This window comes from Sinocyclocheilus grahami, unplaced genomic scaffold (assembly GCF_001515645.1).
Source record: "Sinocyclocheilus grahami isolate Dianchi unplaced genomic scaffold, SAMN03320097.WGS_v1.1 scaffold1147.1, whole genome shotgun sequence".
NCBI lineage: Eukaryota > Metazoa > Chordata > Actinopteri > Cypriniformes > Cyprinidae > Sinocyclocheilus > Sinocyclocheilus grahami.
The window spans coordinates 75,011-91,002 of record NW_015506326.1 but is presented as its reverse complement, the minus strand read 5'-3'; the positions used below and the strand labels follow the sequence as shown (position 1 = coordinate 91,002).

The 15,992-nt window shown below is 37.0% G+C and overlaps 1 protein-coding gene across 1 annotated transcript in view; it reads left to right on the top strand.

Annotated features, from left to right (window-relative positions):
- LOC107567314 (SLAM family member 5-like) overlaps positions 1-15,992 on the top strand; it is an 82,390-nt gene that overhangs the window by 19,949 nt on the left and 46,449 nt on the right. Inside the window, exon 2 of the mRNA XM_016252977.1 lies at positions 226-543. Coding sequence (XP_016108463.1) covers positions 226-543 — 318 coding nt within the window. The remainder of the gene's footprint in view (positions 1-225; positions 544-15,992) is intronic.

Below are 15,992 nucleotides of genomic sequence, written 5' to 3'. Positions count from 1 at the left end.
TCTCCTTTCACTCGACTGCAAAATAAATGTGAAGTTACAGGCAGATAACACCTTAAAGACTGAATTATTAGTTTACACAACAATCTTTAATCTGTTGCCAATGCGTTTCCTTTTGCTTTTCTGTTGCCATTTGAGACATTCCTCAGTTCACATTTAGAAACAAGAACTGACTTCAGGCTTTGTAAACCAACAAAAGTGTGAAATCTGTTCCAGTTTGTTCCTCAGGTGTGTTTGGTGAGTCAGTGTCAGTGATGGAGGGAGATTCTGTCACTCTAAACTCTGATGTTACTGAAATACATGAAGATGACGACATACTGTGGAAATTTGGAGCTGAAGATTCTCTCATAGCTGAAATCAGTAGAGAGGACCAAATCTTCTCCACATTTGATGTTCTTGATGGGAGATTCAGAAACAGACTGAAGCTGGACAATCAGACTGAATCTCTGACCATCACAGACGTCATAATTGAACATGCTGGACACTATAAACTACAGATAAGTGGAGATAAGTTGTTATCAAAAACATTCAGTGTTTCCATCTATGGTGAGTCTTGTTTTACTAAAAATATATATATATATTGGGTTTAATATAATTCTTGCTTATTTGACAGCACTTGTGGCATAAGGTTGATTACAAGATTATGGCGAGGCACTTACATGGTAGTTAACAGGGTCAACTTTTTAATTATTAAAAAGCTGACACTGTGAAGGTTATATGTAGTCCGCTTGTAAAGTTGTGATGCAAAAATACTGTTTCCAGGTCTAAGTCTCTACTTGTTTCACTTGAAAATACTATCTCAACAGCCGTTTATGAGCACTATTTATTTATATCACACATTTAAGTTAAGCATTCTCACGGTGTCCCAGACCTGAATATTTTAACGATTTACAAAAGATGAGTCACTGTCTGGCCATTGGAGATAAAGGTTATGATAATGATTTTAAATAGTAGGCCATGGCATTACATTACATTGTGAGTGCATATTAGCACCATTTGTGGCATCTGACAGAGGTTTTTGACCCAGAAGCCAGTTCGTTATGGGCCGTCTGAGTCTGAAACACTGTCATTCAGAGAGATGTTTCAATTTGCAGCCGGTTTCTATGTAGATAGCTAGCTATTTAAATAAGAACTCCTCAGAGCCATATACAGAATCTGTTCACTTGTCTTGTTTCAACACCATAGGGCAAATTCCAAATGGCTTTTTTGCGCCCTTGATGGACACTTCAGGAATGAGATGCCATTTGTAGGGATGTTCCAAACGAAAGTGAACAACTGAATCCCTTCACAAAAGGCCCTTCCAGAAGTCCGTTAGCAAAGAGAACATGCGATGGTCACTTCACGGAAGTGATTTCCGTTTGTGATCATGTGATCTTCGGTTAGGAGATCTTGCTTTTAAAGCAAAGTTGTAGTTGATTTCGACTTCACATACAAACGTAAGTAGAATAGGCTAATTAAAACTGTCTTTATTTTAATGTAATACAAAACATTTTTCGTCAGTGATATAAATATGAATTAAGATGGTAGTTAAAGCAGGTTTAAGCAAGTTTAGCTTAAAAAAGTTTAATAGTAATAAGACACAATTAGATCATATTTGAATAAAATAAAAATAATACGAAATATTTATTTGCAACAGCTGATGGAGCGCTGAATGCTGTACGCACGCGCAGAGTTGTCAAGGTAAAATTTGGTCAGTCATTCCCTTGGCCAAGGGAGTTCCATATGCTTAAACAAGACAGTAATGCCCTACACCCTTCAAAGAACACAATTCGAAGGGAGTAGGGCATAGGCATACTCACTTCCGTTTGGAATTCGCCCATAGACTGGTCAACACAGGCCACAGTGGAGAGGGGCAGGGCAAACAGTAGCTAATTATCATTTAAAGAGACATGCACCAAAACAGGCTGCTGTGAACAGAGCTGTTTTAAACAGAGTGGTTTTTAACCAAAGTATGTTACAGACATTTTATGAAGACCCTAAAGAATCATACCAACTTGTGGAAAATGGGCATCCAATGTCCCCTTTAAAGCACTTTTACAGTCGTTTTAGTATTTTATGGTCAACTTGACTTTACACAGAAAAGGTTAGTTAAGTAGGTTAGTTAAGTGATTTTTCAGACTAAAATCATGATAGCATGAAAATTGTTTAAGTATCGCAGATGCACTATTAAAACTTTGAGCATTTCACATTTATGGATAGGACACATTTACTTACACTGTAAGTGTAAGTTTATGTCAAACATTTTTGCTTTTATATTCTGAAAATAAATGTTTGTGGTTTTAATAAGCATTAGACCTCAGATGCTTAAGATTGAGCTGTACTGAATATTCCTTTAGCTATTTACATACTGAAACGTTTAATCATTTTATAGTTTGAGATCACAGAAACACTCACTGACTGTGGACATACTACACCGAAAATATTGTTCTGGAGGTGGAATATCAGGATAAAAACACCTACAGCTGTGTGCTCAACAATCCCATCAGCAACCAGACTCAACACCTGAACATCAGCAAACTCTGTCAAGGTAAGTCAGCAGTGATGTTAATGATTATTTACCGAGCTGATCTCTGTTTTTCATTTAAAAAAAACGATAACTGAGGTCTCAGTCTTGTTTGAGATCAGACTGACAGAATTATTTTGTCCATTACAGATCAAGGCCTACCCTTATTTTACATAGTGTTGATTTCTGCTGCTGGATCATTGATTGTAGCTGCAGTCATGATGTGCTGCATCTGCAGGAAATGTAGAAAAACAGGTCAGGAATTCAATTGAGCAACAAATATTAACTACCATCAGTTCATTTGAATCAGATATACATATTACTATATAAGTACGCAATCTTTGTTGTTTTTCAATGCTATAATGCAGCTGAGACCTGGAATGAAGACAGAACTGATTCAGCGTTGAGAAAACCAACAACACGAAAAAAGGTAAAATCATTCATGACTGTGTTGCAAGAAGATGTGATGCGGTCTGTTAGTGTGATTGAAGCAGCTGTTAGAAGTTTTGTGTGTAACGTGCATCAGAAGGTCAGTGAACAGATGTGGGTTTGAGCAGTTTTAAGCATGTTTTAACCAGTTTACATTAAGTGCGTTTACTGTTTGCACCTTATTGTAAATATTAATATACAGTAAATCCATTTTGCAGGGCTATTTTCATTTTTGCAGACCTAAAAAAGTTAATTAGCATGAATTTAAATGTATTAACAGAAAGTTCCTCTGTCATGTACATTCACATTCAATGCATCTTTTTAACATAAGGTGATTGTCAGTCCCCAGCATTCTGCCTACCACAACGAGTTTTCTTTCCCTTTTTAAGTAATTCATTTATTATTTTACTTTGGTCATACACATTACTATGAGATAAAACACTATGGTCATACATGATTTTATCCATCGTGAGATAAAATGAGAGACTTATGTGTTTGCTGTGGTTGAAAAGACTTGATGAGAAACTTGTCTTCATAGTGATTATCAGTGAAGTGATAGGACGTCATTCATTTGAATGAGTTACAGATTTTCACCGATAAGGGACAGCATTGCAACAGAGTTAAGTGCTAGTGGTAACAATAGAGGGGCAAACACTGATCCGTCCGCAGATAAGCAACACTAACTAATAGATATTGTCCAGATTAAAATACACACATCAAATCCATCAGTTTCCTCTAGATGCTCTTCTTGTGCTTCTTTGTTGATGCTATACAGTTGTGCATTGTGAAATAATCGTGACATTCAGAAATATTCAATTAAGTCAATTATAAAATAAAAAAAATTCTGCTCAACATAGAGGGCTTGATCTGCAGTTAATTTCCACTCCAGAGAATTTGAAGAAAAATTATATTACTAGTTTCAGATTCCTGACTGAGTTTGTGTTTCCTTGCAGATATCAAAGTCGGACGCTGTGTATGAAAATGTGCCCAAAAAACGGTGATCAAATCTACTTGAACTGATGATAGAGCTGAATAATGGACACTGACTAGTGCTTTGTGTTTTTCTGGTAGGCTGTCTCTCTTTTATGTTTTCACTGTTTGTATTCAATCTTTTGGTGTTATTGTGGTGTATAGGCTTTTATTTATTTATTTATTTTCTCATTTTGTGGTTCCCCAATATCATAGCATCCAGAAACATATGGAAATTGTTCATATGTTCATTTGAGGAAATTGAAATGGATATCAATTGCATTGCACAGTGATTACTGTATCTCACACACACACACACACACACACACACACACAGTATGATGTTCTGAATATGTTGTCAAATGTAGCACAAACACATCATTGCTCTCTAGTGTCCAAAGCAGAAAATCACAGATTTGAGAAATCACTAAAGAGCCTGGCTGCTGTGCTGAGGCCTGTTTGAAGAACAGTGTCTAAAACAGCTTACAGATCATTACAATAAGATAGGCCTACATGTATTTTTCTCACTTGTCATCATGTTGTGCTTGAGTTGTATGACTGTGGATATTGAATGATAAAGACAGACGGTCATTATTACCAATAGATTGACTCATAATCATTTTATTGGTATCTTTGACTGATATTTACCTCTTTCTACTTTGATTTAAACGGGAAAATGGCGCCATCTGGTGGATAAATGGGAAAAGCAGCTAAAACAAAATCGCAGCAAAGGCTCACCTCAAGTTTGATCTTCTGGACTGCGTTTCCCAAAACCATCGTAAGCCTAGGTTACATCGTAAGATCAGTTGCCACGAACGGTCTCTACGATCAACTTATCTCACGATGCTTTTAAGAAACACAGCTCTGGTCTCTATATGGCTCCTGCTCCTCCTTCAATGTGTGTCTGTGGCATTTTTACCCGACTTTCACTTTGTTACTTAGTAAAATAACAGCATGTTTATAATCTCCAGAGTCTGTGATTGTGATGTTTGTGATGGTCAGAGATCCAGTCTGATGATCCAGCCTCAGTCTGTCTCTGAATCTCTCATCAGCATCTTTCCACTGATCATCTCCAGCAATTTCAACTATATGAATGTCATTCAAAATACAGGAGTGGGGACAAAGACTTGTACAAACAGGCCAAATACACACTGAATAGGGAGATTAGAGTGGCAAAGTTAAACTACTCTGAAAAGCTAAAAAAAAACAGCTTTCAAGTAATGACTCTACATCAGTGTGGAAAGGCCTGAAAGCCATCACCCGCTACAAGACCCCATCCCCCAGCACTGAGGCCAATCAACAACTGGCTGAAGACCTGAACGAGTTCTACTGCAGGTTTGAAAAGCAAAAGCCTGGTCTGACACCCCACACCCACTCTGACCGTCTCACAGCACAGCCATCAACACCCTCCCTCACCCCTACTGTTTCTCAGCCTGCACTCAAGATCTGTGAAGAGGATGTATGCAAAGTCTTCAGAAAGCAGAAGATAAGGAAAGCCAAAGGCCCAGACGGTGTCTCTCCAGCCTGCCTCAAAGCCTGTGCTGTCCAGCTATCATCCATCTTCACACTGATCTTCAACAGATCCCTGGAGCTGTGTGAAGTCCCCTCCTGCTTCAAATGTTCCACCATCATCCCTGTACCCAAGAAACCAAAAACCACAGGACTTAATGACTACAGACCTGTTGCTTTAACATCTGTGGTCATGAAGGCATTTGAGAGACTGGTGTTGGTCTACTTGAAGGACATTACTGAATCCTTGCTGGACCCCCTGCAGTTTGCTTACCGAGCAAACAGGTCTGTGGATGATGCAGTCAATATGGGATTGCACTACATCCTCCAACCTCTGGACAAATCAGGGACTTATGCAAGGATCTTGTTTGTGGATGTTCAACACCATCATCCCGGACCCCCTCAGAATAAACTGACCCAGCTCTCTGTGCCCACCTTCATCTGTCAATGGATCACCAGCTTTCTGACAGAGAGGCTGGGAAAAATCACAACCAAAACCTGCACCATCAGCACCGGAGCTCCTCAGGGCTGCGTTCTCTCCCCACTGCTCTTCTCCCTCTACACAAATGACTGCACCTCTAAAGACCCCTCTGTCAAGCTCCTGAAGTTTGCAGACGACACCACAGTCATCGGTCTCATCCAGGACGGCGAAGAGTCTGCTTACAGACAAGAGGTTAAGCAGCTGGCTGTCTGGTGTAGTCACAACAACCTGGAGCTCAACACGCTCAAAACTGTAGAGATGATAGTAGACTTCAGGAGGAACCCCCCACTCACCATCATGGAAAGCCCTGTGACTGCAGTGGAGTCATTCAGATTCCTGGGTACAACCATCTCTCAGAACCTGAAGTGGGACACTCACATTGACTCCATTGTGAAAAAGGCCCAGCAGAGGTTATACTTCCTTCGTCAGCTGAAAAAGTTCAACCTGCCACAGGCACAGATGACACAGTTTTACTCAGCTATTATTGAGTCGGTTCTGTGCTCTTCTATTACTGCCTGGTTTGGGTCAGCCAGCAAATCAGATTTAAGAAGACTGCAATGATGTGTGAGTGACTGTTCTTAAATGATAAGACTTAAAAAAAAAAAAATGTTTAAATCACGGAGTTCCAAGCATTCCATAGATGATTACTACCCTAAGATTCAAATAATACTGTCATATACAAAAAATACTTTGAATTGTATTATTTAAAAAAAAAAATTATGTACAAAAAAAGACAAATGTTTTCATTTTTAGTCTTACTGTTTGACTCTACATTTTCATTTACATTTTATTTCTTTGGCAGACGCTTTTATCCAAAGTGGTTCACATTATATTAAAAAACCGAGTTATACATAGCTTACAGTTAATTATAATAAAATGCATGTATTTATATTTTAAAGGTTCCTTTCACCAACTAAAATTTTATATTTCTATTTGATTAAATCTGCAGTTTGTAATACTTTTCATTCTGTTGTGCTGTTTTTTCTTATTCTTTTTAATTCTTTATTTCTTTATTTTGTAGAGTATGATGGTGGTGATAGTAAATCACATCAGTTACAGTCACCAGCAGAACAGCAACACATGCCACCTGAAATCAGCCCTGGATATTTAATGATAAAGACAGGCGGTTATTATTAGTAAAAGACTGATAATCAGTTTTACACTTTACTGATTAATTTCAATTATTACAAATGCAAATCCTCACCATCAATTTTTTTACATACTTTTGCAGCAATTGTTAACAAATGAAAATTAAATTAAAATTCTGGTATAAAAATATAAATTATATCTTAAATATTTCAACTTGTAGAGCAAAATAAATGTGTGAAAGTAGCTTGAAAGTAGCAAGCTACTTTCACACATTTATTTTGCCCTACAATAGATCATTTTAAAATACATTAAAGATCAAATTTGATCCACACATCCGTGTGTTAAAATGTTGCGCTCTGCTGCTGTTATTTCACTTTTTAAATGTTACAAATTGATTTCTTGCTTTGTAAACCAACAGTTAACACATCTGTTCTTGTTTGTTTCTGCAGGTGTGTTTCACGCCGAGACAAATGAAACCCAGTCAGTGATGGAGGGAGATTCTGTGACTCTAAACACTGATGTTACTGAAATACATGAAGATGATGAAATAATGTGGAATTTTGGAGATGAAAACTCTCTGATAGCTCAAATAAATAGAGCCTCTGGAATCTTCTTCACATATAATGAAGGGAGATTCAGAGACAGACTGAAGCTGAACAATAAAACTGGATCTCTGACCATCACAAACATCACAATTGAACACGCTGGACTTTATAAACTAGAGATAATTGCAGCGAAACTGTCATCAAAGACATTCAGTGTTTCCGTCTATGGTGGGTAGCATTTTCTCTCGATCACATATTTTATTTTATTAATTATTCACATAAGGACATTTTCATATAGACAAACACAATGCTCGTCAGCACACTAAGTACTCAACCCATTGAACCAAAAAGATTTTTGTGTAATTTATTCATATTTATCATTATGTTCTCATGTTTTCAGCTCGTCTGCCTGTTCTTGTCATCAGCAGTAACTCTTCAAACTGTTCATCATCATTATCATCATCATCTTCATCATCATATTGTTCACTGGTGTGTTCAGTGGTGAATGTGGGTCGTGTGACTCTCTCCTGGTACAAAGGAAACAGTTTATTGTCCAGCATCAGTGTGTCTGATCTCAGCATCAGTCTCTCTCTACCTCTGGAGGTGGAATATCAGGATAACAACACCTACAGCTGTGTGCTCAACAATCCCATCAGCAACCAGACTCAACATCTGGACATCAGCAAACTCTGTCTCACATGTGCAGGTATGGCAGCACTGATATTTCTGTTTATTGTTTACATTAATGTCATTATAACGAGATACTAAGTCATTATAACGAGATACTAAGTCATTATTACGAGAAAGTTTCTCATTATAACGAGATACTAAGTCATAATTTTGAGAAAGTTTCTCATTATTATGACTTGCAGAATTATATATTTTTATTCAGTGGCAGAAACGGGCTTCCATACATAACAGTGCTGCTGTTGTTCAAAATGCAAAAGTAGCATAACTACACATTTTGTCAAAATTTAGGTATTTACGTCTGTGATCTGATCTGAGACAGACAGATCGGTTTGCTCAGATCCAGGAAAAAAAAAAGCCCTGAAAATTCGGAACAATGAAAATTCAATTAAAAAGTGTAGTGGCGCCATCTAGGGTCCAAAATAAGTATTTACTTATGAAAACAATACCCCTTGACCAATATGCTGCACCATAAATTGTTCTTACAGTAGAACAGCCAAAGTAATAATAATAAAAATAATAAATGCAAATCAATGACACCATTGATCTTTCATGTATAACAAATATAATAGAAATTAAACAGATATATACAGTGGGTACAGAAAGTATTCAGACCCCCTTCAATTTTTCACTCTTTGTTATATTGCAGCCATTTGCTAAAATCATTTAAGTAAAATTTTTTTCCTCATTAATGTACACACAGCACCCCATATTGACAGAAAAACACAGAATTGTTGACATTTTTGCATGTAAGGGGGTCTGAATACTTTCCGTACCCACTGTATATGTTTTAGCAACAGATCAGAATAACACATTCGCATTAATGACTCATCATTATTATATTATGCAAGCTCCTCTGCTAAACTAAACAGAAAAGCTGAAATAACTCCTTTAGGAAAAATTTGTTAGCTTTAATATGATGTACCTAACATGATCTTAATATGGTCTAATGATCTGCTGTGTGTTGAGAAAAACATGAGTTAAAAAGGGGTGGATACTGTCAAAGTTAGTAAGTACTTTTTAGTAGAAGTTAGTAATTGCTACTTGCTTTGCTTTAAAGGGGTCATATGATGCGATTTCAATTTTTCCTTTCTCTTTGGAGTGTTACAAGCTCTTGGTGCATAAAGAAGATCTGTAAAGTTGCAAAGACTAAAGTCTCAAATCCAAAGAGATATGCTTTATAAAAGTTAAGAGTCAGCCATGCCTACCTAAAACAGCTCGTTCTAACACGCCCCCACATATCTATGTCACGATGTGGGAAGATTTGCATAACGCGGCCCAAATATTCATGCAAAGAAAGAAGGTGTAACTTTTATTCTCGCTGTAGTATTGTTGTTGCCGCCGCCGCTATGTCTTGAAGGCGCTGTGTGTTTCATTGCGAAAGCAAAACTACTTTGTTTGGCCTTCCAAAAGAGGACACGACTAGAAATCAGTGGTATGCTTAAACTACTGCTTCTATATACTGTAACTAATAAAGTTATTTGACTGTTTTCCTTAATTATCCTTTGAAATAATATGAAATAGATCTTTAAACATATGAAAAAAAGTAGTTTCCTAAGCATTTAACGTTACACAAATGACAACAGTCAGAGTTAGCTGAGACGTTTATTCTGTGTCAGAGTTTGGCTATAAGGGAGTTTGGGGAAAGTACCATGCGGTAATCGCTTTACTTTTCTTTCATTTTAAGGAGTTTGAGATCAGCATTGAGCTCATTTAAATCTCCGGCGCTTCTCCGTCTTGAATCTTCTCCGTCAGAGAGGCCAGAGACACCGAAAAAGGTAAGAAATAGCCTAGATTAAATACGAGCGGGTTAATGGTGGAATGCCTTAATATCACAAAAAAAATGCCATGACGAAGATAACGTTTCATGTTTGTTTTATTAGCTGCAGGGCTCGCAAAATCGCTAGCCCGACATCCCGGGGCTATTGTGTTCTCTATTCGGGCTACCGAAATGAATCTTGAACAGTGATATAAATTGATTCCTCTTTCGCGTATCCTTGCGATCTGAATGAACACATACACACAAAATTATCTCAAAATAACTGTCTTGCAAGTATTCTTGTAAACACAGTCGGTTATGTCTTAAGTGAACATAAACAGTGGTGAAAGAAATCTCAAGCGCATCATTATATTGGATCCGTGCATTTGGTCTTAAAGGGGCAGCATCCTATAAATACCTGCTGTACCATAAGCGCCACCTGTTGTCAGAGAGTGACATTTGCATCCCGGGGCTATTGTGTTCTCTATTCGGGCTACCGAAATGTATCTTGAACAGTGATATAAATTGATTCCTCTTTCGCGTATCCTTGCGATCTGAATGAACACATACACACAAAATTATCTCAAAATAACTGTCTTGCAAGTATTCTTGTAAACACAGTCGGTTATGTCTTAAGTGAACATAAACAGTGGTGAAAGAAATCTCAAGCGCATCATTATATTGGATCCGTGCATTTGGTCTTAAAGGGGCAGCATCCTATAAATACCTGCTGTACCATAAGCGCCACCTGTTGTCAGAGAGTGACATTTGCATCCCATTCACAAAGCTAAAATCAAACCATTCTGTTTTTGCTTCAAATTTTAAAATTATACAATCTAATTTCAATCTAAATAACATGTATTTAGCATCTTTGTTTGGATCATAATTAAAATGCACAGCCAAAGTCTTAGTTTGTTTATATGAAGAGATTTATTTTATTTGTATTATTTAATTATTTGATTTGGGATTTGTTAAAAGATTTCAAGTTAGTTTTATTATTTGACATATTTCAATTTCACAAAGAAATGTGCAGCATTTTGTTGGGGAAATAATAAAAGGACAAATTTTCATTTATAATTTGTCTTAAGTCTCATTTTGTTAAAAAGAAAAATTGTGAGAAAATTGTATTGTGAAATCAGTATTGTGAATCCTATCACATCGCATCGTGAGTTGAGTGAATCGTTACATCACTATATGCCACTAGTTTTTGCTGTGGAATCAAAGAAGTATTCTGTTATTTAAATAATAAAGAACCATTTTTTTTGCTCATCTGCAAAATGATCCAATCTGTTATTCAAAATCTGATATGATGCAATATGATCCGAGCCGTGGGTTTTGTGATCCGTTGCACCCCTACTCTCTTGACTTGTTATTTGAAGAAAACAGAAATCACAGAAGTTTTTAATCGTGCTGATTTGTCCGCAGTGGAGTTAAGCAGGTGTCTTTTTTTTTTGGGGGGGCTACTTAAATACATTTTGGGCTACCAAAATCTGAAGAATGTCTGAAGAATGTCTACCAGCGATTTTGAAATTTTGCGAGCCCTGAGCTGGATAACATAAATTATCCTTGAATTGTATACCTTTCGAGTTTGTATCACACAATTGTGAGAAAAAAGTCAGAATTGCGAGTTTGTATCACGCAATTGTGAGAAAAAGAGTCAGAATTGCGAGTTTGTATCACGCCAATTGTGAGAAAAAAGTCAGAATTGCGAGTTTGTATCACGCAATTGTGAGAAAAAGAGTCAGAATTGCGAGTTTGTATCACGCAATTGTGAGAAAAAAGTCAGAATTGTGAGATAAAAAGTCGCAATAATATATATATTTTTTTATTCAGTGGCAGAAACGGGCTTCCATTGAAACGTGTCTTTAAACGTTTGGAAAAAAGTTTATCCTAAAGCATTTACATAAATGACTGAGTTAAATTTAGCTTAGACACGTGTTTGGGGAACATGCCATGCTGTAATTGCTACTTTTTTTGCTTTAAAGGGGTCATATGATGCAATTTCAAGTTTTCCTTTCTCTTTGGAGTGTTACAAGCTGTTCGTGCATAGATAAGATCCCTGAAGTTGCAAAGACTAAAATCTCAAACCCAAAAAGATATTCTTTATAAAAGTTAAGACTCGTCCACACCCTCCTAAAACGCCTCATTTAAACACGGCCCCACATGTCTACATCACTGTGTGGGAAGATTTGCATAACACCGCCCAAATGTTCACGCAAAGAAAGAAGGCATAACTTTGATTCTGGCAGTATTGTTGCCGCCGCCATCATGTCATGGAGACGCTGTGTGTTTCGTTGTGAAAGCGAAACTACTTTGTTTGGCCTTCCGAAAGAGGACACAACTAGAAATCAGTGGTTAAGTTGTATTTACAACACTGTTCCAGAACACTTCTACCCAGATTTTCAGATGTGTGTAGCACATTTTACGGAGGACTGTTTCCTGAACCCGAGAGAGTTGTTTCTATAAAGTGGGGCAATTCCAACTTTGCAAGGACAGTCTGGCGCTTCTGACTCACAGTCTGTAATTATGTTTTCATATTTAAAAATTTGCCACTGATGATTCAAACGCGAGTTTTGAGCAGTGTAGAGTAGCGCTTGTTGTTTGTCATTTCTCCGATCACAAATGTAGACATGTTTTTATGTTTACGTGGCGCGATATGCATCGCAACACATAAAAAGACAGTATAAGTCATTATAATCCATAATTATGTCCCCACTGGATGCAACAAATGCCTCGTTTGTAATGGGTTTTATTGATTTTGTCTCGTTGCTCCGGCCTGACAGGGCATCACAGTATGGTGAGGGGCGTAACATTTCCGTCACACGCTTGAGGTATTCAGCCAATCACAATGCACTGGGTAACTGGCCAATCACAGCGCACCTCGCTTTTCAGACCGATGAGCTTTGTAAAAATTTACGCGTTTCAGAAAGGCGGGGCATAGAGGAGAAACAATAATGTACAGTATGTGGAAAATAATGTGTTTTTTTAACCTTAAACCGCATAAACACATTTCATTACACCAAATACACAAAATAATGTTGTTTTTATCAACGCCATATGCCACCTTTAATTTGAAGGAGTTTGACGTCAAAATAGAGCTCTCGTTATTACTGGGGCACTACTGAACTTTTATCATGTGAGGAGCAATAGACAAGTCTAAAGTCTTCTCCGTCAGAGACCAACTGACTGAAAAAGGTAAGAATCACATATGACCACATTGATGCTGGAATGTTGTAAAGGCACTATTGTAATGGGGTATAAATTAAATATAATTACTATGTTCCTACTTCTTACCTGTTAACATTTAGTTTGTGCTTGTTTTTCTTTATTTCAATGGACAAGCAGTTGTTTTAGAATATAATAATAATAGAATAGAATAATAATAAAGCAATATATCAATCTAAATGAATAATTTCAATGAAATGAAATGAAAGTAAAATCTTTGTCCACTTACACTGTTTTTACTTCACAGTATCTGGATGATGAAGATGCCTTGCAAATCCAAGAAGATCCAATCACTTCCCATCAACAATCCCACACCTCTGAAATGAAAATTCTGTCATTTACTCGTTTGTCACTCCAAACCCGTAAGACTTGTATTCATCTTCAAAACATAAATGAGCATATTTTAAATGAAACCTGACAGATTGCTGTCCGTCTTTTGACAGTCCATGCAACTACCACTTTGATGCTTTAAAAAGTTCATAATGGAGCAGTTTTTAATTAAAATTTTCTGAAGAGCCATGATTGCTTTATATGATAAACAGTTTGAATTTAACATTTTATTCACATATAAACACTGATCAGTGAACATAAACAGTCAGAATTGCGAGTTTGTATCACGCAATTGTGAGAAAAAGAGTCAGAATTGCGAGTTTGTATCACGCAATTGTGAGAAAAAGAGTCAGAATTGCGAGTTTGTATCACGCAATTGTGAGAAAAAAGTCAGAATTGTGAGATAAAAAGTCGCAATAATATATATATTTTTTTATTCAGTGGCAGAAACGGGCTTCCATTGAAACGTGTCTTTAAACGTTTGGAAAAAAGTTTATCCTAAAGCATTTACATAAATGACTGAGTTAAATTTAGCTTAGACACGTGTTTGGGGAACATGCCATGCTGTAATTGCTACTTTTTTTGCTTTAAAGGGGTCATATGATGCAATTTCAAGTTTTCCTTTCTCTTTGGAGTGTTACAAGCTGTTCGTGCATAGATAAGATCCCTGAAGTTGCAAAGACTAAAATCTCAAACCCAAAAAGATATTCTTTATAAAAGTTAAGACTCGTCCACACCCTCCTAAAACGCCTCATTTAAACACGGCCCCACATGTCTACATCACTGTGTGGGAAGATTTGCATAACACCGCCCAAATGTTCACGCAAAGAAAGAAGGCATAACTTTGATTCTGGCAGTATTGTTGCCGCCGCCATCATGTCATGGAGACGCTGTGTGTTTCGTTGTGAAAGCGAAACTACTTTGTTTGGCCTTCCGAAAGAGGACACAACTAGAAATCAGTGGTTAAGTTGTATTTACAACACTGTTCCAGAACACTTCTACCCAGATTTTCAGATGTGTGTAGCACATTTTACGGAGGACTGTTTCCTGAACCCGAGAGAGTTGTTTCTATAAAGTGGGGCAATTCCAACTTTGCAAGGACAGTCTGGCGCTTCTGACTCACAGTCTGTAATTATGTTTTCATATTTAAAAATTTGCCACTGATGATTCAAACGCGAGTTTTGAGCAGTGTAGAGTAGCGCTTGTTGTTTGTCATTTCTCCGATCACAAATGTAGACATGTTTTTATGTTTACGTGGCGCGATATGCATCGCAACACATAAAAAGACAGTATAAGTCATTATAATCCATAATTATGTCAACAGTTTGAATTTAACATTTTATTCACATATAAACACTGATCAGTGAACATAAACAGAAGTACTTGCTTGACACATAAGAACAAACCTTGCAGAAGCTCAAACATGCTGCAGTTTGCTGCAAGATTTAACCGCATTGGTTCTCACACATCGAGTAAGAATGCTTGACCTTCCGCTTACCATAACTGATCTGCTCTGACGAATGTTTATATGTGAATAACAGCTAAGTTAGATCTGTTCATCATATAAAGTGATCAAGTCTCTTCAGAAAATTATGCAACAAATGCCTCGTTTGTAATGGGTTTTATTGATTTTGTCTCGTTGCTCCGGCCTGACAGGGCATCACAGTATGGTGAGGGGCGTAACATTTCCGTCACACGCTTGAGGTATTCAGCCAATCACAATGCACTGGGTAACTGGCCAATCACAGCACACCTCGCTTTTCAGACCGATGAGCTTTGTAAAAATTTACGCGTTTCAGAAAGGCGGGGCATAGAGGAGAAACAATAATGTACAGTATGTGGAAAATAATGTGTTTTTTTAACCTTAAACCGCATAAACACATTTCATTACACCAAATACACAAAATAATGTTGTTTTTATCAACGCCATATGCCACCTTTAATTTGAAGGAGTTTGACGTCAAAATAGAGCTCTCGTTATTACTGGGGCACTACTGAACTTTTATCATGTGAGGAGCAATAGACAAGTCTAAAGTCTTCTCCGTCAGAGACCAACTGACTGAAAAAGGTAAGAATCACATATGACCACATTGATGCTGGAATGTTGTAAAGGCACTATTGTAATGGGGTATAAATTAAATATAATTACTATGTTCCTACTTCTTACCTGTTAACATTTAGTTTGTGCTTGTTTTTCTTTATTTCAATGGACAAGCAGTTGTTTTAGAATATAATAATAATAGAATAGAATAATAATAAAGCAATATATCAATCTAAATGAATAATTTCAATGAAATGAAATGAAAGTAAAATCTTTGTCCACTTACACTGTTTTTACTTCACAGTATCTGGATGATGAAGATGCCTTGCAAATCCAAGAAGATCCAATCACTTCCCATCAACAATCCCACACCTCTGAAATGAAAATTCTGTCATTTACTCGTTTGTCACTCCAAACCCGTAAGACTT